The following is a 23,883-nucleotide window of genomic DNA, read 5'->3' on the forward strand; positions in this document are numbered from 1 at the left end:
CCCTTTGACCCAGCTATTCCAGTACTAGGCCTATACTCAAAAGAGATTAAAGAAAGAGAAAATGATCCTTTTTTTCTGCAAAAAATAATGATAGCAATTCTATTTGTGGTAATAAAAAGGGGGGGGGAAGGAAATTAAGGGGCTGCTCATAAATTGAAGAATGGCTGAATAATTAGTGGTATAAGAATATGAGATGACTAAACAGATATGGAAGAACTTTTATGAACAGAGTGAATGAGCATAATCAGAAAGTAACATCAATATTATAAAAATGAAAAATTTGAAAACTTTTATAAACTAATTAAAAAAAAAAAAAGAACAGAACAAAGAGTATAATTTATACAACACTTTAAAAACCAACATGGCAAAACACGTTCTTCACTAGAGAATGGTGACAGATTTAGGATACAGAATCCCTGGACTAACATCCCACTCCTACCCATCCTTTCTCCACTCCAGCGTTCCCTTCTTTTTTGCCTTCTCGCCTCCTTCCTCTTGTCTTCAGCACGTCATCCTCACTTCCCTTTTGCCTCCCTCCCCACCTCCTCCTTCTTCCAGTCCGATTTTTCACATCCCACTCTTTTTTGCTTCCCCCACATCCTCTCTTGTATCCCACATTCTTATTTCCAATTCATCCTCACTTTCCACTCTCCTTTTTTACCCCTCCCACTTTTCTTTTCCATCTTCACTTTCTATCCTCCTTTTTTGCCCGCCTCTTCTCCCACCCTCCTCTCCTGAGGTAGAGACTTTTCCCCGTCCCTTCCTAAAGAGGGGTGCCCGAGCACTTCATTTCAGGAGCCGATGCCTAGCTTGGGGCAGGGATGAAATCTCTGGGAAGGTCATTAAGAGATTCATTAGAACCACTCTCGCAAGGAAACACCCCTGCCTGACATGCCGCTGCCCGCGAAACACCGCGAACTTTCCCGAAGTCCTAGACACAGATCTCACTCCTATGACATCACCTTCTAGGCCCCCTCCCCTCCGTCCACTAGCTCCAGCCAGAACCGCGGAGAATTTGCTGGAGAAGGCGAGTTCTCAGTTCTGATTGGTCAGAGCAAGCGGAGGGGGCGGAATTGCTCAAAGCGCCGGTGCCAGCTCTGGGCTGTTCAAGAAGGCGCCCGAAGGTTCCCGGGCAGAGGAGGAGGGAAGGAGGCGGGGCTGGGGCAGCTGCATAAATAGGCAGGACCTGAGCTGGCCCGGCACATCCCAGCTGAGCATCCACAGAGAGCCAGAGCTCCAGCCGCAGCAGAGAGGCACACGACCGGTCCGCGTCCTTCCTCCAGCGAGACCGAGAGCATCCGAACGTCAGCCAGCCACCTTTCTCCTGAGACTTCTGCTCCGCACTCCCGGGAAAGAGCAAGGGAAGGAGTCCTGCCGCGATCATGTCTGCTCCCAAGGGCACGGCCATCGGCATTGACCTGGGCACCACCTACTCCTGCGTGGGTGTCTTCCAGCACGGCAAGGTGGAGATCATCGCCAACGACCAGGGCAACCGCACCACCCCCAGCTACGTGGCCTTCACGGACACCGAGAGGCTCATAGGGGACGCGGCGAAAAACCAGGTGGCCATGAACCCGCAGAATACGGTGTTTGACGCCAAGCGGCTGATCGGCCGCAAGTTCTCCGACCAGGTGGTGCAGTCCGACATGAAGCACTGGCCCTTCCAGGTGGTGAGTGAGGCCGGGAAGCCCAAGGTGCGGGTGTCCTACAAGGGGGAGAGCAAGTCCTTCTACCCCGAGGAGATCTCGTCCATGGTGCTGAGCAAGATGAAGGAGACTGCCGAGGCCTATCTGGGCCAGCCGGTCAGCAACGCGGTCATCACGGTGCCGGCGTACTTCAACGACTCCCAGCGCCAGGCCACCAAGGACGCCGGGGCCATAGCCGGCCTCAACGTGCTGAGGATCATCAACGAGCCCACGGCGGCGGCCATCGCCTACGGGCTGGACAGGTCGGGCGCAGGAGAAAGGAACGTGCTCATCTTCGACCTGGGCGGGGGCACCTTCGATGTGTCCGTGCTCACCATCGACAACGGCATCTTCGAGGTGAAAGCCACGGCGGGGGACACCCACCTGGGCGGGGAGGACTTTGACAATCGCCTGGTGAACCACTTCGTGGAGGAGTTTAAGCGCAAATACGGGAAGGACCTGAGCCAGAACAAGCGCGCCCTGAGGAGGCTGCGCACAGCTTGTGAAAGGGCCAAGCGCACCCTGTCCTCCAGCACCCAGGCGAACCTGGAGATCGATTCCCTGTACGAGGGCACGGACTTTTACACCACGATTACTCGGGCTCGCTTTGAGGAGCTGTGCTCAGACCTCTTCAGGGGGACCCTGGAGCCGGTGGAGAAGGCCCTGCGGGATGCCCGCATGGACAAGAGCCAGATCCAGGACATCGTGCTGGTCGGGGGCTCCACCCGCATCCCCAAGGTGCAGAAGCTGCTCCAGGACTTCTTCAATGGCAAGGAGCTGAACAAGAGCATTAACCCGGACGAAGCGGTGGCTTACGGGGCGGCCGTGCAGGCGGCCGTGCTGATGGGAGATAGGTCCGAAAAGGTACAGGATCTCTTGCTCCTCGACGTGACGCCCCTGTCCCTGGGTCTCGAGACGGCAGGGGGGGTGATGACAACGCTGATCCAGAGGAACTCCACCATCCCCAGCAAGCAGACGCAGACCTTCACCACGTACTCGGACAACCAGCCGGGAGTGCTGATCCAGGTGTACGAAGGCGAGCGAGCCATGACCCGGGACAACAACCTGCTGGGTCGCTTTGAGCTGTCGGGCATCCCTCCCGCGCCTCGGGGGGTCCCCCAGGTCGAGGTCACCTTTGACATCGACGCCAACGGCATCTTGAACGTCTCGGCCACGGACAAAAGCACGGGCAAGGCCAACAGGATCACCATCACCAACGACAAGGGCCGGCTGAGCAAGGAGCAGGTGGAGAGGATGGTGCGGGAGGCGGAGAAGTACAAGGCCGAAGACGAGGCTCAGCGGGAAAGGGTGACTGCCAAGAACTCGCTGGAGTCCTATGCCTTCCAGGTCAAGAGTGCCATGCGGGAGGACGGCCTTCGAGACAAGGTCCCGGAGGAAGACAAGAGGAAGGTGCTGGACAAGTGCGAGCAAGTCCTTTCCTGGCTGGATGCCAACCAGCTGGCCGACAAGGAGGAGTTTGAGCACCAGAAGAAGGAACTGGAGAGGGTGTGCCAGCCCATCATTGCCCGGCTCTACCAGGCACCTGGTTCTCAGGGAGGGAACAGCTGTGGCGCCCAGGCCCGCCATTCCCATCCCACCTCTGGGCCCACCATTGAAGAGGTGGATTAGATGAGGGACTTTGGCTGGCTAGGGGATTGTGAGCTAATGAACAACAGGTGCACGTGCTGCTGGTGTCTCCAGAGGAAGCGTCAGCATTCTGTTCTTTTCCCAACTGCTATCTCTGGACAGCTTTGTTGTGAGCAGGTCCGCCTTTGGGCATCCTGACTTTTTGACTTTTTCTTTCAACTCTTCCCTTCTCAACAGGGGAAGCAAAAGATTGCTTATTTCGTTCTTTCTCTGACTGCTGTCAATATGTATGTTTTCTTATTTAAATCTGTTTCAATAGTTTATGAGAAAAAATTTGTATTATTTATTTAGAATATTTCAATAAACTGTAAAAAGTAATTACTAATTTGTCTCTGCTGCCAATTAAGTATCATTAGAGCAAGGATAGAATTATAGTTTTAAAACATTATTTAAAATTTATTTTTATTGGTAATTTTTTGTGTTATGTCATTTCCATTTCCAAATATGTCATTCATTTAACTGGTGAGCTATGGATTTTTTTTTTTTTTTTTAATGGAGCAGGAAAATGGTAACAGTTCAGCAAAACACATGAACACATCAAGTCTTACTCAGAGTTACTCACACCTACATTACACCAAACTTTGAAATGAGGGCAGGGCCCACTCAATTTTTAATGTACCACATCTCATACCTTTCTGAGTGGGAAAAAAAAGTCAGAGGTGATTTCATTCTTGGGGCTAAGAGAAAATGATGGCTCCTTTATGGCCTTGGAGGGGGCAAGTCAGTGTAGTAAGTTGGGATGTTATTCTAAGTCTAAGGTAGTATATGCTCAGCAATTGTTTCCCTCCTTGAATTTGAATTGTTTCCAGACTTGCCAGTATGTTCAGAACTAGACTACAAACAATGTGTAAGTTAAGAAAGAGTCCACATACATTCTCCAGATAATATCTGTCACTTTCTCTCTTAGTTCTTTTTCTTAGGAAACCATACTATGAAAAAATAATAAACTAATAAATAAAAATAAAATCCACTAAAAATAAAATTTAAAGTTATAAATATAAAATCCAATAAAATAGAATTCAGAAATTAAAGGAAAATATATGACAAACTTTAACTCTGTTTTTACAGGTGAAGAAACTAAACACAAGAGATATGTGACAGGCCTCCTACCATATAATTAGTAAACTATAGAGCTGTGAATGTGTACTAAAGGTTACTTGGAGTCATAAGGCTCGGAAAGAATTTGGTTCCATTTTCAATAACCCTTGGGTTGCACAAATATGTCCCTTGGCTTTGACAGTAGCCAAAAGAGGGGGAAAATCCTTATGATTTACTTTTGAACTCTTGAGAAATCAGTTTATCCTCATAAGAAAAAATAAAAAAGTTGAAACATGTATTTTGCTCATGAAAAGGTGGAGGTAGAATCAATCAAATTATCCTATACTTTGATTGTGTGCAGTCCATATGTTAGGCCAGCTACCCTACCCAAGTGGTTCTGCTGAATCAGTCATAGGCCTCAGTCTAACTTTTATTTATGTCTGTCACCTCTCTAGCAGCAGCAAGAGGAGGAGGAAGAAAACATTCTAGATTTTAAGGCCTCAGGTATTGTGGGTTTATCATTGCAGTGATCAGGGTTGTATAAACTTTCAAAGTTGCTTTTCTTTATAATTTTTTTTTCTTAATAGTATTTTTCCCATTTACATGTAAAGATAGTTTTCAACATTGATTTTTGTAAGATTTTTGAGCTCCAAATTTTTTTCTTACCCTCTTTTCCCTCCCTTCTCCCCAAACAGCAGTCTAATATAGATTATATATTAAACATATATATATATATATATATATATATATATATACACATACATATATATATATATATGATCATGTTCAGCATATTTCTACATTATAGTGTTTTTATTCAAAAGTTTTCTCCTAGATCATTATATACATCAACAATAATACTATATGATGATCAATTCTGATGGACGTGGCCCTCTTCAACAATGAGATGAACCAAATCAGCTCCAATAGAGCAGTAATGAACTGAACCAGCTACATCCAGTGAAAGAACTCTGGGAGATGACTATGAACCACTACATAGAATTTCCAATCCCTCTAATTTTGTCCGCCAGCATTTTGGATTTCCTTCACAGGCTAAATGTTCACTATTTCATAGTCCTATTCTTTTTGTTCAGCAAAACAACTGTTTGATCATGTATACATATATTGTATTTAATTTATACTCTTAACATATTTAACATGTATTGGTCAGCCTGCCATCTGCGGGGGGGGGGGCAGGGAAAGAGGGGAAAATTGGAAAAAAAAGTTTTGGCAATTGTCAATATTGTAAAATTACCCATGCAAATATCTGGTAAATAAAAATTATTATTATTTTAAGAAAAAGTTTTCTCCTAGTTCTCATTTTGCTCATTATTAGTTCATAGTGGTCTCCCCAGTTTACTTGGAAATTCCCATTTCCTCATTTCTTCTAAAATATTTCATGACATTGATATCATAATTTTTTCAGCCATTCACAAATACATAAGCTGTCTCTTATATTCCAGGGGCGTTTTGCTTCTATAAATAGAGCTCCTTAGACATCCTTTCTTTGATCTCTTTGAGATATAGCCCTTAAATTGGACATGATTCAGAGACTTTGCAGATTGTATGACAAAAATAGTTTGTAAACAATTTTCACAAAATTGGACGTGTTTTACTCATATCTACTTTATTTGCTACAATTAAGAAAAATGCCCACAATTTAGAATTGCCAAGTTTAGCATAAAACCGGTTTTGAAAGAGAATTTCTAGAAATACTGTGCCCATTTTTTTGTCTCTTTAAGACTATTAATATGAGAGGTGACACAATATATTGCAAAGATGTCACACTTGGCATGTAACCAACTGATTTCAGCTCAAACCAGATTAAAATATAATTTTGAAATAGCAAAACAAAATAAAAACATTAAAATAAAACTAAATAAATAAAATACAAGAAATAAAACTAAGTAAACATGTAGCCTGCAGGGGAACTTATGAACTGTTCTGTGTCCATTGTTTCTAACTGAGCCTGGTGTAGTTGGTAGGGAATCAGGAAGACTTGAGACAAGATCTCCCTTTGACACTTACTAGCTAGCAGACCCTACAGAAGTTATTTAATATTCAAATGTTCCTTAAAGCTCTCTATTAATTGTTAAGAAGATGATGAAAGAATGAATAAAGAAAGCATTTATGTATCCCTTATGTGCAAAACATTATACTAAGTGCTGATGATACAAATAGAAAAGTAGAATGTTCCTTTTTTCTCATGGAGAAACCATCATAACCACTGAGACACTGCATATGGAAAGTTTCAACTGTAAATCAGATGGAAAGTCCTCATGATCTTTAGGGAGAAGCAGAAAAGCAACATTAATGTCTCTTCTTTAATGTCATTTCCACTAATAAAATCATACCAGGTTCAGCAGAACCATTTGACAGGGACAAGAACTTTCCTTTATGAGTCTTGAGTAGGTGTAGCAGAATCTCTTTCAAAGGAGTTGCCTTCCAGATTTGGATTCCTTTATACTCATATTTTTCCTCCTTCTGCTCATTTCACTCTGCACAAATCTACAGTGACTCTTCTACATTTTCTCTGAAATTGTTCCTCACCTCTAACTCATAAAGATCTTTCCTGATACTCGTGCTGGTGCCCTCTCTCCCAGATTCTCTTGTGTTTAATTCCTTTGTATATATATTTTATTCACAAATTTGATAGTTATGGTTGATAGTTTTCATATGTTCTTTTTGTTATCCTTATTAGGATATAAGCTCACTGTTTCATTCTACTTAACAGCCTTAGCACCCAACATAGTACATAATAGTACACTTACTAAATACTTGTGAATTGGAAAGTCAATTAAAAAAAACAAAAACAAAAAACACAATATTATCCAGATCAGAAGTACAATTCAGCAATTTATACAATGCAATTAAAATATTTAAATATTAACTTCTCTTTATATTGACTGGTATAAAATTTGGCTTTAAACTATAATCTTCTGTTGGTAATAGAAATAGTTATATTGAATTTGGCATTTAATCCCCACTTTAAAGAAAACTAGAGAGTCAAGATCATTCAAAGAATGTAGCTTCATCAACCAGTTCAATTCTACTTAAGTCAATGAAAATTGTTAAACTCTTTCATAAATCATCAACATTTCTATAACCCACCAATAAGACATAAGTGGGAAGAAATTAAAAAAAAAAAAGGCAAATTCCATATAAAATGATTACAGAGTATACAAAACACTTGGGAGTACTTTCCAGGATACACAATGGAACTATAAAAGTACAACTACAAGCAGTTCAGAAATAAAATAGATCTAATTAATTGGAAAAAATATTAATTGCTCTGGGTTGGATGAGCCAATATAATACAAATATAATACAAATGATACTACTATCTAAATCAATTTATTTATTCAATGTGATACCAACTAAACTATCAACATATTAAAGAACAAGAAAAATAATAAAATTCATATTAAGGGGTGGAAAAGTCCAGAATCTAAAGAGAAATAATGATAAGAAATCTTAGAATGAAATTATCTCCAATTAATAGGCCTACCATTAACTGAAATACTGATTTGGGACACATAACATAATAAAAGGATTAAAAAGATACAATTAAATGGGGGGAGGGAAGTTTTGCAAAATGATTTTCTAATAAAGGTCTCATTTCCAAACGATGTAAATAATTAATTCAAATTCATAAGAAAAAGAACCATTCTTCAATGGAAAAATGATCTAAGGTTATAAATAGATAGTTCTCAAGGGAAAAGTAGCAATAGGCTAACAATAACCATATTTTAAAAATTGTCCAAGTAATTGCTAAAGCAATTATAAGGAGATTCCACTCCTCCTCACCCATTATAGAGGTAAAAATGATTGAGAAAAGGAATATGACAAAGAGTGGAAGGGAAAACAAATATATTGATGCATTGTTTTCATTTTGGAAAGCAATATGAAATTACAGAGTAAAAGTTACTAAACATTGTCTGCAATTTGATCCAGCTATTCCACTTCTAGGCCTTATGCTCAAAGGATATTAAAGAAAGTGGAAAAGGTCCTTTTCCTGCAAACAAACAAACAAACAAATAAATAAATACATAAATAAATAAATAGATAAATAAATTATAGCAATTCTTTTTATGGGAACAAAATGGGAAGGAGGAAATATGGGGAGGCCCATCAATTGAAAAATGGCTGAATAATTAGTGGTATATGAATGTGAAAGAGTACTATTGCAAGAAATAAGGAAATAGATGATTTTTAAAAGACATGGAACAGCTTATTTTACTGATAGAGTGAAATAGTATAATCAGAATAGTTCACAGTATAAAATCAATATTATGAAAATGAAAATAATTGAGGACTTTTATAAAATAACTAAAATAAAATGAGCAGAACCAAGAGAACAGTTTATACAACGACATTATAAAAACCAACTTGACAAAACATGCTCTCCATTACAGAATGGTGGCAGGATTTAGGGTACAGAATGAGACATGAGTCTCTGTCTCTTTGTCTCTCTGACTCTCTTTACTCTCATTCTTTCCTCTCCCTCTCCTCTCCCCCTTGGAGTGGAAGGAATGGGATGGTAGGAAGAGAAAACATTCCTGATAATTTAAAATGTAAGAGTGCTGCTTTAGACCTAAAAAGGCATTTGCACTTTCAGATGAGGTTTTACGGATCTGCTTAACTTCACTGTGAGGTTCACCTCGTGAGAGGCCGGAGCAGACCATGTTGTCATGTTTCAATAGTGAAGGCCTTAGATCCATGTTCTCCCCATCAAGGTCCAAGACCCTGCCTGGGCTTCCTCCAGCCAGCTTCTCACTAGCACCTCATTGGGATGTTATCTTTTTATTATTGCAAAGGAATTAAAGATATAAATATCAGCTCTAGAGCAAGTGCAAAGAATCTTTTTTGACAGAAGGTAGGACTGAGTGGCCTACCCTCCCACTTCAACGAGTCCTTTCCGTACCTCGTTTGTAACTGACGGGTTTGCCCATTATTTTCCTGTTTAGACTTTAAACTCCTTGAGGGCAGAACCTATCTTTCGCCATTCTATGTATTCCCAGAGCTCAGCAGGTTGCCTAACACATAGTAGGTACTTAATAAAGGGTTATTGCCCGGAGTGACAGGTCTCTTGGGAGCTCAGGAATAATCCCGCCTATAGGGAAGGCATCCCAGAGACGCCCCATTGTGAGCCCGGAGCTCCGTAGCTACTTTGGGCACTTTGGGGATCTTTGCACGACTGCTCTATGAAAATGTGAGAGTTAAAGCGCTTCACAAAGCGAAAGTCGCGACAAAGGATTGAGGCGGCGTCCTGCTGGCACTTGACTGCTGCTCTCGACTAGTTTGGGGGGAAAGCTGTTGGAAAGAGAAATTTAAATAGTAATTGTCAGAAGAGACCTTCCAAATCTCGCCTCCAGGGTAGACTGCGACCAGAACTCTGCGCCTTAGACTGCTTAACACGGTGTGTGTCTCTACACGCTTCTCAGGTGAAGCTGTCTCACTGATCGTTTTGAATAACAGGCTTTTAAGAAACTAGGTTACGTTTCCATAAGAAAAAAATTCTAAGATAAATTTCCGGAAGAAACACGCAGCTTCACTACTCCAAATATTTCCCTGGCATCCTACTCTTGTTTCCCAGGTGACAAACATCTCACTCCTACCCATCCTTTCTCCACTCCTGCCTTCCCTTCTTTTTGCCTTCTCGACTCCTTCCTCTTGTCTTCTGCACCCCATCCTCACTTCCCACACTCCCCTTTTGCCCCCCTCCCCACCTCCTCCTTCTTCCAGTCCGATTTTTCACATCCCACTCTTTTTTGCTTCCCCCAATCCTCTCTTGTATCCCCCATCCTTACTTCCAATTCATCCTCACTTTCCACTTTCTTTTTTTTATTCCCCCTCATCTCCCCTCTCTTCCATCCATCATCCACACTTCCCATTTATTTTTGCTTCCCCTCTCCACCTCTTCTTTCTCTTGCATCCACCACATTCAGTTCCCACTCTCCTTTTTTGCTCCCCCTCCCACTTGTCTCTTCCACCTTCACTTTCTATCCTTTTTTTGCCCGCCTCTTCCCCCACCCTCCTCTTTAGTTTCCCCAGTTCCTTTCTAAAGAAGGGTGTCCGAGCACTTCATTCAGGAGCCGATGCCGCTTTGGGCAGAGGTGAAAGCTTTGGAAAGATAATTAGGACATTCATTAGAGCCTTTCTCACAAGGAAACATCTCTGCCTGACAAATGCCCCAGCCAGCGAAACACCGCGAACTTTCCCGAAGTCCTAGACACAGATCTCACTCCTATGACATCACCTTCTAGGCCCCCTCCCCTCCGTCCACTAGCTCCAGCCAGAACCGGGGAGAATTTGCTGGAGAAGGCGAGTTCTCTGTCCTGATTGGTCAGAGCAAGCGGAGGGGGGCGGAATTGCTCAAAGCGCCGGTGCCAGCTCTGGGCTGTTCAAGAAGGCGCCCGAAGGTTCCCGGGCAGAGGAGGAGGGAAGGAGGCGGGGCTGGGGCAGCTGCATAAATAGGCAGGACCTGAGCTGGCCCGGCACATCCCAGCTGAGCATCCACAGAGAGCCAGAGCTCCAGCCGCAGCAGAGAGGCACACGACCGGTCCGCGTCCTTCCTCCAGCGAGACCGAGAGCATCCGAACGTCAGCCAGCCACCTTTCTCCTGAGACTTCTGCTCCGCACTCCCGGGAAAGAGCAAGGGAAGGAGTCCTGCCGCGATCATGTCTGCTCCCAAGGGCACGGCCATCGGCATTGACCTGGGCACCACCTACTCCTGCGTGGGTGTCTTCCAGCACGGCAAGGTGGAGATCATCGCCAACGACCAGGGCAACCGCACCACCCCCAGCTACGTGGCCTTCACGGACACCGAGAGGCTCATAGGGGACGCGGCGAAAAACCAGGTGGCCATGAACCCGCAGAATACGGTGTTTGACGCCAAGCGGCTGATCGGCCGCAAGTTCTCCGACCAGGTGGTGCAGTCCGACATGAAGCACTGGCCCTTCCAGGTGGTGAGTGAGGCCGGGAAGCCCAAGGTGCGGGTGTCCTACAAGGGGGAGAGCAAGTCCTTCTACCCCGAGGAGATCTCGTCCATGGTGCTGAGCAAGATGAAGGAGACTGCCGAGGCCTATCTGGGCCAGCCGGTCAGCAACGCGGTCATCACGGTGCCGGCGTACTTCAACGACTCCCAGCGCCAGGCCACCAAGGACGCCGGGGCCATAGCCGGCCTCAACGTGCTGAGGATCATCAACGAGCCCACGGCGGCGGCCATCGCCTACGGGCTGGACAGGTCGGGCGCAGGAGAAAGGAACGTGCTCATCTTCGACCTGGGCGGGGGCACCTTCGATGTGTCCGTGCTCACCATCGACAACGGCATCTTCGAGGTGAAAGCCACGGCGGGGGACACCCACCTGGGCGGGGAGGACTTTGACAATCGCCTGGTGAACCACTTCGTGGAGGAGTTTAAGCGCAAATACGGGAAGGACCTGAGCCAGAACAAGCGCGCCCTGAGGAGGCTGCGCACAGCTTGTGAAAGGGCCAAGCGCACCCTGTCCTCCAGCACCCAGGCGAACCTGGAGATCGATTCCCTGTACGAGGGCACGGACTTTTACACCACGATTACTCGGGCTCGCTTTGAGGAGCTGTGCTCAGACCTCTTCAGGGGGACCCTGGAGCCGGTGGAGAAGGCCCTGCGGGATGCCCGCATGGACAAGAGCCAGATCCAGGACATCGTGCTGGTCGGGGGCTCCACCCGCATCCCCAAGGTGCAGAAGCTGCTCCAGGACTTCTTCAATGGCAAGGAGCTGAACAAGAGCATTAACCCGGACGAAGCGGTGGCTTACGGGGCGGCCGTGCAGGCGGCCGTGCTGATGGGAGATAGGTCCGAAAAGGTACAGGATCTCTTGCTCCTCGACGTGACGCCCCTGTCCCTGGGTCTCGAGACGGCAGGGGGGGTGATGACAACGCTGATCCAGAGGAACTCCACCATCCCCAGCAAGCAGACGCAGACCTTCACCACGTACTCGGACAACCAGCCGGGAGTGCTGATCCAGGTGTACGAAGGCGAGCGAGCCATGACCCGGGACAACAACCTGCTGGGTCGCTTTGAGCTGTCGGGCATCCCTCCCGCGCCTCGGGGGGTCCCCCAGGTCGAGGTCACCTTTGACATCGACGCCAACGGCATCTTGAACGTCTCGGCCACGGACAAAAGCACGGGCAAGGCCAACAGGATCACCATCACCAACGACAAGGGCCGGCTGAGCAAGGAGCAGGTGGAGAGGATGGTGCGGGAGGCGGAGAAGTACAAGGCCGAAGACGAGGCTCAGCGGGAAAGGGTGACTGCCAAGAACTCGCTGGAGTCCTATGCCTTCCAGGTCAAGAGTGCCATGCGGGAGGACGGCCTTCGAGACAAGGTCCCGGAGGAAGACAAGAGGAAGGTGCTGGACAAGTGCGAGCAAGTCCTTTCCTGGCTGGATGCCAACCAGCTGGCCGACAAGGAGGAGTTTGAGCACCAGAAGAAGGAACTGGAGAGGGTGTGCCAGCCCATCATTGCCCGGCTCTACCAGGCACCTGGTTCTCAGGGAGGGAACAGCTGTGGCGCCCAGGCCCGCCATTCCCATCCCACCTCTGGGCCCACCATTGAAGAGGTGGATTAGATGAGGGACTTTGGCTGGCTAGGGGATTGTTAGCTAATGAACAACAGGTGCACGTGCTGCTGGTGTCTCCAGAGGAAGCGTCAGCATTCTGTTCTTTTCCCAACTGCTATCTCTGGACAGCTTTGTTGTGAGCAGGCCCGCCTTTGGGCATCCTGACTTTTTGACTTTTTCTTTCAACTCTTCCCTTCTCAACAGGGGAAGCAAAAGCTTGTTTATTTCGTTCTTTCTCTGACTGCTGTCAATATGTATGTTTTCTTATTTAAATCTGTTTCAATAATTTATGAGAAAATGTTTTGTATCATTTATTTAGAATATTTCAATAAACTATGAAAGGAAATTACTAAGTTGTCTCTGTTGCAAGGATAGAAAGAGTGTTTTAAAAATTATTTAAAAATTCATTTATTATTGGTAACCTTGTTTTATATCATTTTCATTTCCAATGAGCTATGGATTTAAAGGGGGGGGGCAGGAGAATGGTAACAATTCAGTAAAACTAGTGAACACAGGAAGTCTCATTCATATATTTCACACTTACATTTCCCCAAACTTTGAAATGAGGGCAGGGTACATACTTCTTAATTCCCTTTTATTTCTATTTTTCCTCTTTCTTTCTCTTTCTCTGTCTTTCCCCATTCCCTCTCTCTCTTCCTCCCTTCTCTTTCTCTCTATCTCTTCTCCCCCTTTGTTTTTCTCCTCTCTCTTTCTGTCTCTCTGTGTGTCTCTCTGGGCTGTGTGTCTCTCTGTGTCTCTGTCTCTTTCTGTCTCTGTCTCTGTATGTGTGTCTCTGTCTGTCTGTCTGTCTGTCTGTCTCTGTCTGTCTCTGTCTCTCTGTGTCTGTCTCTGTCTGTCTGTCTCTCTGTGTGTATCTCTCTTTGTGTCTCTGACTGTCTGTGTGTGTCTGTCTGTCTCTCTGTGTCTGTCTGTCTCTGTGTGTCCCTGTCTGTCTTTCTGTCTCTGTGTCTCTGTCTTTCTGTGTGTCTCTCTCTTTGTGCCTGTCTCTTTCTGTGCCTCTGTCTGTCTCTGTGTGTTTTTGTCTGTGACTCTGTGTGTCTCTCTCTGTGTCTCTGGCTGTCTTTCTCTCTGTCTCTGTCTGCCTCTTTCTGTTTCTGTGTCTCTGTCTCTGTCCCTCTCCATCTCTGTCTGTCTCTTTCTCTCTGTCTCTGTCTCTGTGTGTGTGTGTCTCTGTATCTGTCTCTGTATCTGTCTCTTTCTGTCTCTGTCCCTCTCTCTTTCTGTGTCTGTCTGTCTCTGTCTCTGTATGTCTGTTTGTCTGTTTATCTGTTTCTTTCTCTGTCTCTTCCCCTTTCCACATCCCTTACCTTTTCAAGTAGAAAAAAAGATAGAGGTGAGTTCATTCCTGGGGCTAAGAGAAGATAATGCAGCCCCTATGGCCTTTGAGGAGGCAGGTCAGTTTTAGTCTGTTGGGATGTTATAGCAAAGCAGACCAAGACATGACCTCTTTCTTGCAAGTACAAGGTAGTATATACTCTGCAATTGCCTCCATCCTTTATCTTGAATTATTTCCAGGCCTGGCCTGTTTTATCTTGGTCTGGGCTTACATCTATGTTCACAACTAGACTATAAGTAGTCTATATTTTAACAAAACATTCCACAGACATTTTGTAGATAACATCTGTTGCTTTCCCTCTTAGTTCTTATTCTCAGGAAACCATACTGTGGAAAAGTAACAAAAATAAATAACAAAAAAGTGACCAAAATAAAATCCATGGAAAATAAAATTTTAAATTATAAATGTAAAATTCAACCAATTAGGAATGAGGAATGGAAGGGAACATATATGACAAACTTTAACTCTACTTTTATAGGTGAAGAAATTGACTACAAGAGGACTGTGACAGGCCTAAGGTCATATGTTAGTAAGCTATAAAATTGAGAATAGGTACCAAATGTCAGTTAGAATCATAAGGCTTAGAAAGAATTTGTTTCCATTTTAAATATACCTTGGGTTGCACAGATATGTTTCTCTTGCCTTTGACAATAACTAAAAAGGGGGGAAATCCTTATAACTTACTGTTGAGAAATCAGTTTATCCTTACTAGAAAAAAAAAAGAAGAAAAAAAAAGAAAAAGCAAATGAAACATGTATTTTGCTCAACAAAAGGTGGAGGTAGAGTCAATCAAATTATTCCACAGTTTGAGTGTGGACAGTTCATATGCTAGGCCAGCTACCCTATCCAAGTGAGAATTCTTTTCTCCTGAATCAATCATAGGCCTCATTCTGACTTTTAGTTATGTCTGTCACCTCTCTAGCAGCAACAAGAGGAGGAAGATGACATTCTTGATTTTAAGGCCTCAGGTATTGTGGGTTTATCATTGTCTCTGTCTTTGCAGTGATTCATTGAAGTGATCAGGGTTGTATCAACTTTCAAAGTTGCTTTTCTTTATAATTTATTTTTGCCTTTTTTTTTTTTTGCTTAATAGTATTTTTCCCATTTACATGTAAAGATAGTTTTCAAAATTCATTTTTGTAAGATTTTTGAGCTCCAAAAATTTTTCCCACTCTCTTCCCTCCCCTCTCCCCAAGACATCAAGCAATCTGATATACATTATATATATGATATTAAACATATTTTCATATTATAATGTTTTCATTAAAAAAGTTTTCTCCTAGTTCTCATTTCACTCATTAATAATTCACAGTAGTCTCCTTAGTCAACTTGCAAACTCCCATTTTCTTATTTCTTCTAAAATATTTCAATACATTCATGTCATACTTTTTTTCAGTCATTTATCAATAGATAAGCAGTCTCTTATATTCAGGTTTTTGGCTACTATAGATACAGCTCCTCACAAATCCTTTCTTTGATCTTTTTTGGGGTATAGGCCTCAAATTGGATATGATTCAAAGACTTTGCAGATTGTATGACAAAAACAATTGGTAAACTATTTTTTTCACAAAATTGGACATATTTTAGTCATGCCGACTCTACTTGTTAACTTTTCCCATGATTTAGAATTGCCAAGTTTGTAATAAAATGGAATTTGAATTAGAATTTCTGGAAATGTTGTACTCATCTTTTTGTCTCTGTAGTACTAGCAGTATGAGAGGTGGCAAAGTATACTGCAGACATGTCATACTTGATATGTGAACAACTGAGTTCAGCCCAAACCAGATTAAAATATAATTTGGAAATAGTTAACAAAACAAACAAAACAAAATAAATAAAAATACAATAAATATAGCAAATAAGAATTTTTCAAAACTAAATAAATATGCAGCCTGCAGGGATCCTTATGGACTTTTTTGTGCCCCTTGTTTATATTTGAGCCTGGAGTAGTTGATAGGAAGCCAGGAATATTTGGGTGCAAGATCTCCCTCTGACCTATACTAGAACCTACAGATGTCCCTTAACATTCTAGTGTTCCATAAAGCTCTCTATTACATTTGCCAAGAAAGTGCTGAATGAATGAATGAAATAAGCATTATTAAACACTTACTGTATGCAAAGCGCCTGTGATAACAAGTAGAAAAGTAAGATTTTCACTTTTCTTGTGGAACTCACATTCTAACCACTAAGAACACACATTTGGAAAGTCTCAACTCAACGTCAGATGCCTCATGTCTTCAGGGAGCAGCAGAATAACAATATTAATGCCTCTTCCTCTAATAAAGTCATATCAGTTTCTGATACTGAACCATTTGACAGGACCAAAAACTTTCCTTTCTAAATCTTGAATAGATGCTCCTAAGGGAGTAATTGCCAGACTGCATTTCCTTCACAGGGATTACCTTCCAGACTTGCATTTCTTTACACTCATATTTTTCCTCATTCTGCTCATTTCACTATGTAGGAGCCCACAGTGGTGATCTACATTTTCTCTGAAATGTTCATCATCTCCAACTCACAGGATCTCTCTCTTTTCTTAAGAGACCGTTCTTGATATCAGTGCTGGTGCCTTTTCTCTCAAACTCCCTTGTATATATTTTTATTTACAAATTTGATACTTGTGGTTCATGTTTTTCATATCTTCTTGTAGTTATCCCTATTAGAATGTAAGCTCTTGGTTAGTGGAAAGTGTTTCATTCTTTCTACTTATAGTCTTAATGCCCAACACAGTACAAAGTAATATAAGTAATAAATATTTATAAATTGGAACAACCCAAACCCATTTTTCAGACCAGAAGTACAATTCAACAATGTTACAATGCCATTCAAATATTATCAATATGAAAATATTAAATTGTTTTCATGTTGACTGGTATACAATTTGACTTTAAACTATAGTCTGCTATTGATAATAGAAATAGTTACATTAAGTTTGGCATTTGATACCTGCCTCAGAGAAAATTAGAGCCTTCAGAGGACATTTAAGGTCACTTAAAAGATGTAGCTTAACTACCCAATTCAATTCCATTTAGGTAAATGAACATCCATTAAGTTCCTGTAGAAATCACCAATGTTTCAATAAGACATCAGTGTTCTTCCCACTCAAAAATTTTTAAAAAGGCAAATTCCATTGAATATGACTACAGAGTACATATAAAATACTTGAGAGTCTACTTTCCAGGATACACACAAAAATAATAAATATACAACTGTTAACTGTATTCAGAAATAAAAATTGATTGAAATAATTGGAAAATATGAATTGCTCATGGGTAAGTTGGACCAATATAATAAAATGACACTACTATATAAATCAATTTACTTATTCATTCCTATACCAACTGAAATACCAACAGATCAAGAGAACCTGAAAAATAATAATAAAATTCATGTTGGGGGGTGATGTCCAGAACCTAAACAGTATAATGATAAAAATTTTAGAATGACATGATTTTTAGTTAAGGAACTTACCACTGCTTGGAGTACTGATTTGGGACACAAAATAACAAAAGGGTTAAAAGAATACAATTGGGGGAGGGAAGGGGAAATCTTTGTAAAATGAATCACTCATAAAGGTCTCATTTCCAAATTATGTAAAGAATTAATTCAAAATCATAAGAAAAAAAGGCCATTCCTCAATGGAGAAATGGTCTAAGGATATGAACAGATAGCTTTCAGGGCAGGAACTAGTAAGAGGCTAATAACAACCATATTAAAAAATTGTCCAAGCAATTACTAAAGCAATTATAAGGAGAGTCCATCTCCCATACATCAGAGTGGCAAAGATGATTTTAAAAAGGAATATGATAAAGAATGGATGGACTGTGTGAGAACAAATACACTGATGTATTTGCAATACACTGATGCATTATTTCCATTTTGGAAAGCAGTTTGGAATTATACATTAAAATATACCAAAGATTGCTTGCCCTTTGACCCAGCTATTCCAGTACTAGGCCTATACTCAAAAGAGATTAAAGAAAGAGAAAATGATCCTTTTTTTCTGCAAAAAATAATGATAGCAATTCTATTTGTGGTAATAAAAAGGGGGGGGGAAGGAAATTAAGGGGCTGCTCATAAATTGAAGAATGGCTGAATAATTAGTGGTATAAGAATATGAGATGACTAAACAGATATGGAAGAACTTTTATGAACAGAGTGAATGAGCATAATCAGAAAGTAACATCAATATTATAAAAATGAAAAATTTGAAAACTTTTATAAACTAATTAAAAAAAAAAAAAGAACAGAACAAAGAGTATAATTTATACAACACTTTAAAAACCAACATGGCAAAACACGTTCTTCACTAGAGAATGGTGACAGATTTAGGATACAGAATCCCTGGACTAACATCCCACTCCTACCCATCCTTTCTCCACTCCAGCGTTCCCTTCTTTTTTGCCTTCTCGCCTCCTTCCTCTTGTCTTCAGCACGTCATCCTCACTTCCCTTTTGCCTCCCTCCCCACCTCCTCCTTCTTCCAGTCCGATTTTTCACATCCCACTCTTTTTTGCTTCCCCCACATCCTCTCTTGTATCCCACATTCTTATTTCCAATTCATCCTCACTTTCCACTCTCCTTTTTTACCCCTCCCACTTTTCTTTTCCATCTTCACTTTCTATCCTCCTTTTTTGCCCGCCTCTTCTCCCACCCTCCTCTCCTGAGGTAGAGACTTTTCCCCGTCCCTTCCTAAAGAGGGGTGCCCGAGCACTTCATTTCAGGAGCCGATGCCTAGCTTGGGGCAGGGATGAAATCTCTGGGAAGGTCATTAAGAGATTCATTAGAACCACTCTCGCAAGGAAACACCCCTGCCTGACATGCCGCTGCCCGCGAAACACCGCGAACTTTCCCGAAGTCCTAGACACAGATCTCACTCCTATGACATCACCTTCTAGGCCCCCTCCCCTCCGTCCACTAGCTCCAGCCAGAACCGCGGAGAATTTGCTGGAGAAGGCGAGTTCTCAGTTCTGATTGGTCAGAGCAAGCGGAGGGGGCGGAATTGCTCAAAGCGCCGGTGCCAGCTCTGGGCTGTTCAAGAAGGCGCCCGAAGGTTCCCGGGCAGAGGAGGAGGGAAGGAGGCGGGGCTGGGGCAGCTGCATAAATAGGCAGGACCTGAGCTGGCCCGGCACATCCCAGCTGAGCATCCACAGAGAGCCAGAGCTCCAGCCGCAGCAGAGAGGCACACGACCGGTCCGCGTCCTTCCTCCAGCGAGACCGAGAGCATCCGAACGTCAGCCAGCCACCTTTCTCCTGAGACTTCTGCTCCGCACTCCCGGGAAAGAGCAAGGGAAGGAGTCCTGCCGCGATCATGTCTGCTCCCAAGGGCACGGCCATCGGCATTGACCTGGGCACCACCTACTCCTGCGTGGGTGTCTTCCAGCACGGCAAGGTGGAGATCATCGCCAACGACCAGGGCAACCGCACCACCCCCAGCTACGTGGCCTTCACGGACACCGAGAGGCTCATAGGGGACGCGGCGAAAAACCAGGTGGCCATGAACCCGCAGAATACGGTGTTTGACGCCAAGCGGCTGATCGGCCGCAAGTTCTCCGACCAGGTGGTGCAGTCCGACATGAAGCACTGGCCCTTCCAGGTGGTGAGTGAGGCCGGGAAGCCCAAGGTGCGGGTGTCCTACAAGGGGGAGAGCAAGTCCTTCTACCCCGAGGAGATCTCGTCCATGGTGCTGAGCAAGATGAAGGAGACTGCCGAGGCCTATCTGGGCCAGCCGGTCAGCAACGCGGTCATCACGGTGCCGGCGTACTTCAACGACTCCCAGCGCCAGGCCACCAAGGACGCCGGGGCCATAGCCGGCCTCAACGTGCTGAGGATCATCAACGAGCCCACGGCGGCGGCCATCGCCTACGGGCTGGACAGGTCGGGCGCAGGAGAAAGGAACGTGCTCATCTTCGACCTGGGCGGGGGCACCTTCGATGTGTCCGTGCTCACCATCGACAACGGCATCTTCGAGGTGAAAGCCACGGCGGGGGACACCCACCTGGGCGGGGAGGACTTTGACAATCGCCTGGTGAACCACTTCGTGGAGGAGTTTAAGCGCAAATACGGGAAGGACCTGAGCCAGAACAAGCGCGCCCTGAGGAGGCTGCGCACAGCTTGTGAAAGGGCCAAGCGCACCCTGTCCTCCAGCACCCAGGCGAACCTGGAGATCGATTCCCTGTACGAGGGCACGGACTTTTACACCACGATTACTCGGGCTCGCTTTGAGGAGCTGTGCTCAGACCTCTTCAGGGGGACCCTGGAGCCGGTGGAGAAGGCCCTGCGGGATGCCCGCATGGACAAGAGCCAGATCCAGGACATCGTGCTGGTCGGGGGCTCCACCCGCATCCCCAGGGTGCAGAAGCTGCTCCAGGACTTCTTCAATGGCAAGGAGCTGAACAAGAGCATTAACCCGGACGAAGCGGTGGCTTACGGGGCGGCCGTGCAGGCGGCCGTGCTGATGGGAGATAGGTCCGAAAAGGTACAGGATCTCTTGCTCCTCGACGTGACGCCCCTGTCCCTGGGTCTCGAGACGGCAGGGGGGGTGATGACAACGCTGATCCAGAGGAACTCCACCATCCCCAGCAAGCAGACGCAGACCTTCACCACGTACTCGGACAACCAGCCGGGAGTGCTGATCCAGGTGTACGAAGGCGAGCGAGCCATGACCCGGGACAACAACCTGCTGGGTCGCTTTGAGCTGTCGGGCATCCCTCCCGCGCCTCGGGGGGTCCCCCAGGTCGAGGTCACCTTTGACATCGACGCCAACGGCATCTTGAACGTCTCGGCCACGGACAAAAGCACGGGCAAGGCCAACAGGATCACCATCACCAACGACAAGGGCCGGCTGAGCAAGGAGCAGGTGGAGAGGATGGTGCGGGAGGCGGAGAAGTACAAGGCCGAAGACGAGGCTCAGCGGGAAAGGGTGACTGCCAAGAACTCGCTGGAGTCCTATGCCTTCCAGGTCAAGAGTGCCATGCGGGAGGACGGCCTTCGAGACAAGGTCCCGGAGGAAGACAAGAGGAAGGTGCTGGACAAGTGCGAGCAAGTCCTTTCCTGGCTGGATGCCAACCAGCTGGCCGACAAGGAGGAGTTTGAGCACCAGAAGAAGGAACTGGAGAGGGTGTGCCAGCCCATCATTGCCCGGCTCTACCAGGCACCTGGTTCTCAGGGAGGGAACAGCTGTGGCGCCCAGGCCCGCCATTCCCATCCCACCTCTGGGCCCACCATTGAAGAGGTGGATTAGATGAGGGACTTTGGCTGGCTAGGGGATTGTGAGCTAATGAACAACAGGTGCACGTGCTGCTAGTGTCTCCAGAGGAAGCGTCAGCATTCTGTTCTTTTCCCAACTGCTATCTCTGGACAGCTTTGTTGTGAGCAGGTCCGCCTTTGGGCATCCTGACTTTTTGACTTTTTCTTTCAACTCTTCCCTTCTCAACAGGGGAAGCAAAAGATTGCTTATTTCGTTCTTTCTCTGACTGCTGTCAATATGTATGTTTTCTTATTTAAATCTGTTTCAATAATTTATGATAAAAAATTTGTATTAATTATTTAGAATATTTCAATAAACTGTAAAAAGTTATTACTAATTTGTCTCTGCTTCCAATTAAGTATCATTAGAGCCAGGATAGACATATAGTTTTTTAAAAGTCATAATTTAAAAATCCATTACTATGGTAACTTTTTGCTTTATATTATTTCCATTTTAAAATATGCCATTCTCTCAACTAGTGAGTTATGGATTTAAAAAGGGGGGGGGCAGGAGAATGATAACAGTTTAGCAAAACAGTGAACACATCAAGTCTCACTCATGAGCTATTCACACCTACATTCCCCTAAACTTTGAAATTAGGGCAGTGCTCACTCACTTCTTTTTTTGGTAACCAACATGGTTCTATTAAAAACTATCTTTAACCATAGCATTCAAGGAGAGCGATACAATATTTTCTTCACCAAAGTAACTAATATAAAAATCTGAAAAATGCCATAAATTCTTTTATGAGCTACTATTCTCATATAAGTATGTAATCATGTAATTCTATTAACTTCCTGAGGCATTTTTAGTGGTTTAATTTTATTGTAGTGTTGGATGCATTATCAATGATCATCCTTTCCTAAAATGATTTTTAAAAGACTTGCAAAATATTTTATTGTGTAGGACACTATTAGTGACACAAAGTCACTCACTTCTTAATATACCACATCCCATACCTTTCTCTGTGGAAAAAAGTTGAAGCAATTTCATTCTTGGAGCTAAGAGAAAATGATGTTGCCTCTTTGGCCTTGGAGGAGGCATGTCAGTGTAGTGAGTTGTGATGTTATTCTAAATGCAGGACAGTACATGCTCAACAACTGCCTCCCTCCTTTAACTTGAATCGTTTCCAGACCTGGTCTACTGAATCTTGGTTTGGGCTTACATCTATGTTCAGAACTAGACTACAAGTAGTGTTTAAGTTAAGAAAGAGTTCACATACATTCTCCAGATAGCATCTGTTACTTTCTCTCTTAGTTCTTTTTCTCAGGAAATGATACTATGGAAAAATAACAAATAAATAAAAATAAAATGCAAAGTTATAAATATAAAATCCAACAAAATAGAATTTAAAAATTGAAGGAAACATATATGATAAACTATAACTCTGTTTTTACAGGTGAAGAAACTGAACACAAAAGAACTGACAGGCCTCAGACCATATAGTTAGTAAACTACAGAACAGTGAATGTGTATTGAATTGAATTGAATTGAAAGGAATTGACCTTTAGGTCAATTAGAGTCATAAGGCTCAGAAAGAATTTGTTACCATTTTAAATATCCCTTGGGTGGTACAGATATATCCCTTAGCTTTGACCGTAGCCTAAAGGGGGAGAGGGGGGAGAAATCCTTATGACTTACTTTGGAAGTCTTGAGAAATCTGTTTATCCTCATAAGAAAAAAAAAAATAGGCAGTTGAAACATGTATTTTACTCATGGAAAGGTGGAGGTAGAGTCAATCAAATTATCCTACACTTTGAGCACTCTGCAGTCCATATGCTAGGCTACCTACCCTGCTCAAGTGAGAATTTGTTTCTGCTGAATCAATCATAGGCCTCATTCTGACTTATAGTTATGCCTGTCACCTCTCTAGCAGGGGGAGGAGGAAGAAGATAGCATTCTTAATTTTAATGCCTCAGGTATTGTGGGTTTATTATTGCAGTGATCAGGGTTCTGTCAACTTTCAAAGTTGCTTTTCTTCATTTCTTTATTTTTTGCTAAATAGTATTTTTCCCATTTATATGTAAAGATAGTTTTCAACATTCATTTTTTGTAAAATTTTTGAGATCCAGAATTTTCTCTTACCCTCTCTTCCCTCCCTCTCCCTAATTAGCAGTCTGATATTGATTATATATATATATGTGTGTGTGTGTATGTATACATATGAATGATAATATTAAACATATTTCCACATTATAGTATTTTTATTAAAAATTTTCTCCTAGTTCTGATTTTGTTCATTATTAGTTCATAGTGGTCTCCTAGTTTACTTGGAAACTCCCATTTCCTCATAGCTTCTAAAATA

The 23,883-nt window shown here is 43.8% G+C and overlaps 3 protein-coding genes across 3 annotated transcripts; all 3 read left to right on the forward strand.

The window, feature by feature from the left end:
- Nucleotides 1-1,190: 1,190 nt before the first annotated feature.
- Nucleotides 1,191-3,657, forward strand: LOC141541862 (heat shock 70 kDa protein 6-like). The gene has a single exon (XM_074266436.1). The coding sequence runs from the start codon at nt 1,383-1,385 to the stop codon at nt 3,312-3,314; it is 1,932 nt and encodes a 643-aa protein (XP_074122537.1). The 5' UTR covers nt 1,191-1,382; the 3' UTR covers nt 3,315-3,657.
- Nucleotides 3,658-10,857: 7,200 nt separating this feature from the next.
- On the forward strand, nt 10,858-13,322 carry LOC141541864 (heat shock 70 kDa protein 6-like). Its single transcript, XM_074266438.1, has one exon. The coding sequence runs from the start codon at nt 11,051-11,053 to the stop codon at nt 12,980-12,982; it is 1,932 nt and encodes a 643-aa protein (XP_074122539.1). The 5' UTR covers nt 10,858-11,050; the 3' UTR covers nt 12,983-13,322.
- A 6,125-nt stretch (nt 13,323-19,447) lies between these two features.
- Nucleotides 19,448-21,906, forward strand: LOC141541865 (heat shock 70 kDa protein 6-like). Its single transcript, XM_074266439.1, has one exon. The coding sequence runs from the start codon at nt 19,641-19,643 to the stop codon at nt 21,570-21,572; it is 1,932 nt and encodes a 643-aa protein (XP_074122540.1). The 5' UTR covers nt 19,448-19,640; the 3' UTR covers nt 21,573-21,906.
- The last annotated feature ends 1,977 nt before the right edge of the window (nt 21,907-23,883 follow it).

This window comes from Sminthopsis crassicaudata, chromosome 4, assembly GCF_048593235.1.
Source record: "Sminthopsis crassicaudata isolate SCR6 chromosome 4, ASM4859323v1, whole genome shotgun sequence".
In the NCBI taxonomy this organism is placed as follows: domain Eukaryota; kingdom Metazoa; phylum Chordata; class Mammalia; order Dasyuromorphia; family Dasyuridae; genus Sminthopsis; species Sminthopsis crassicaudata.

Coding starts and splice junctions, on each gene's coding strand:
- LOC141541862 (XM_074266436.1), top strand. CDS start 1,383: ATGTCTGCTCCCAAGGGCACGGCCATCGGCATTGACCTGGGCACCACC.
- LOC141541864 (XM_074266438.1), top strand. CDS start 11,051: ATGTCTGCTCCCAAGGGCACGGCCATCGGCATTGACCTGGGCACCACC.
- LOC141541865 (XM_074266439.1), top strand. CDS start 19,641: ATGTCTGCTCCCAAGGGCACGGCCATCGGCATTGACCTGGGCACCACC.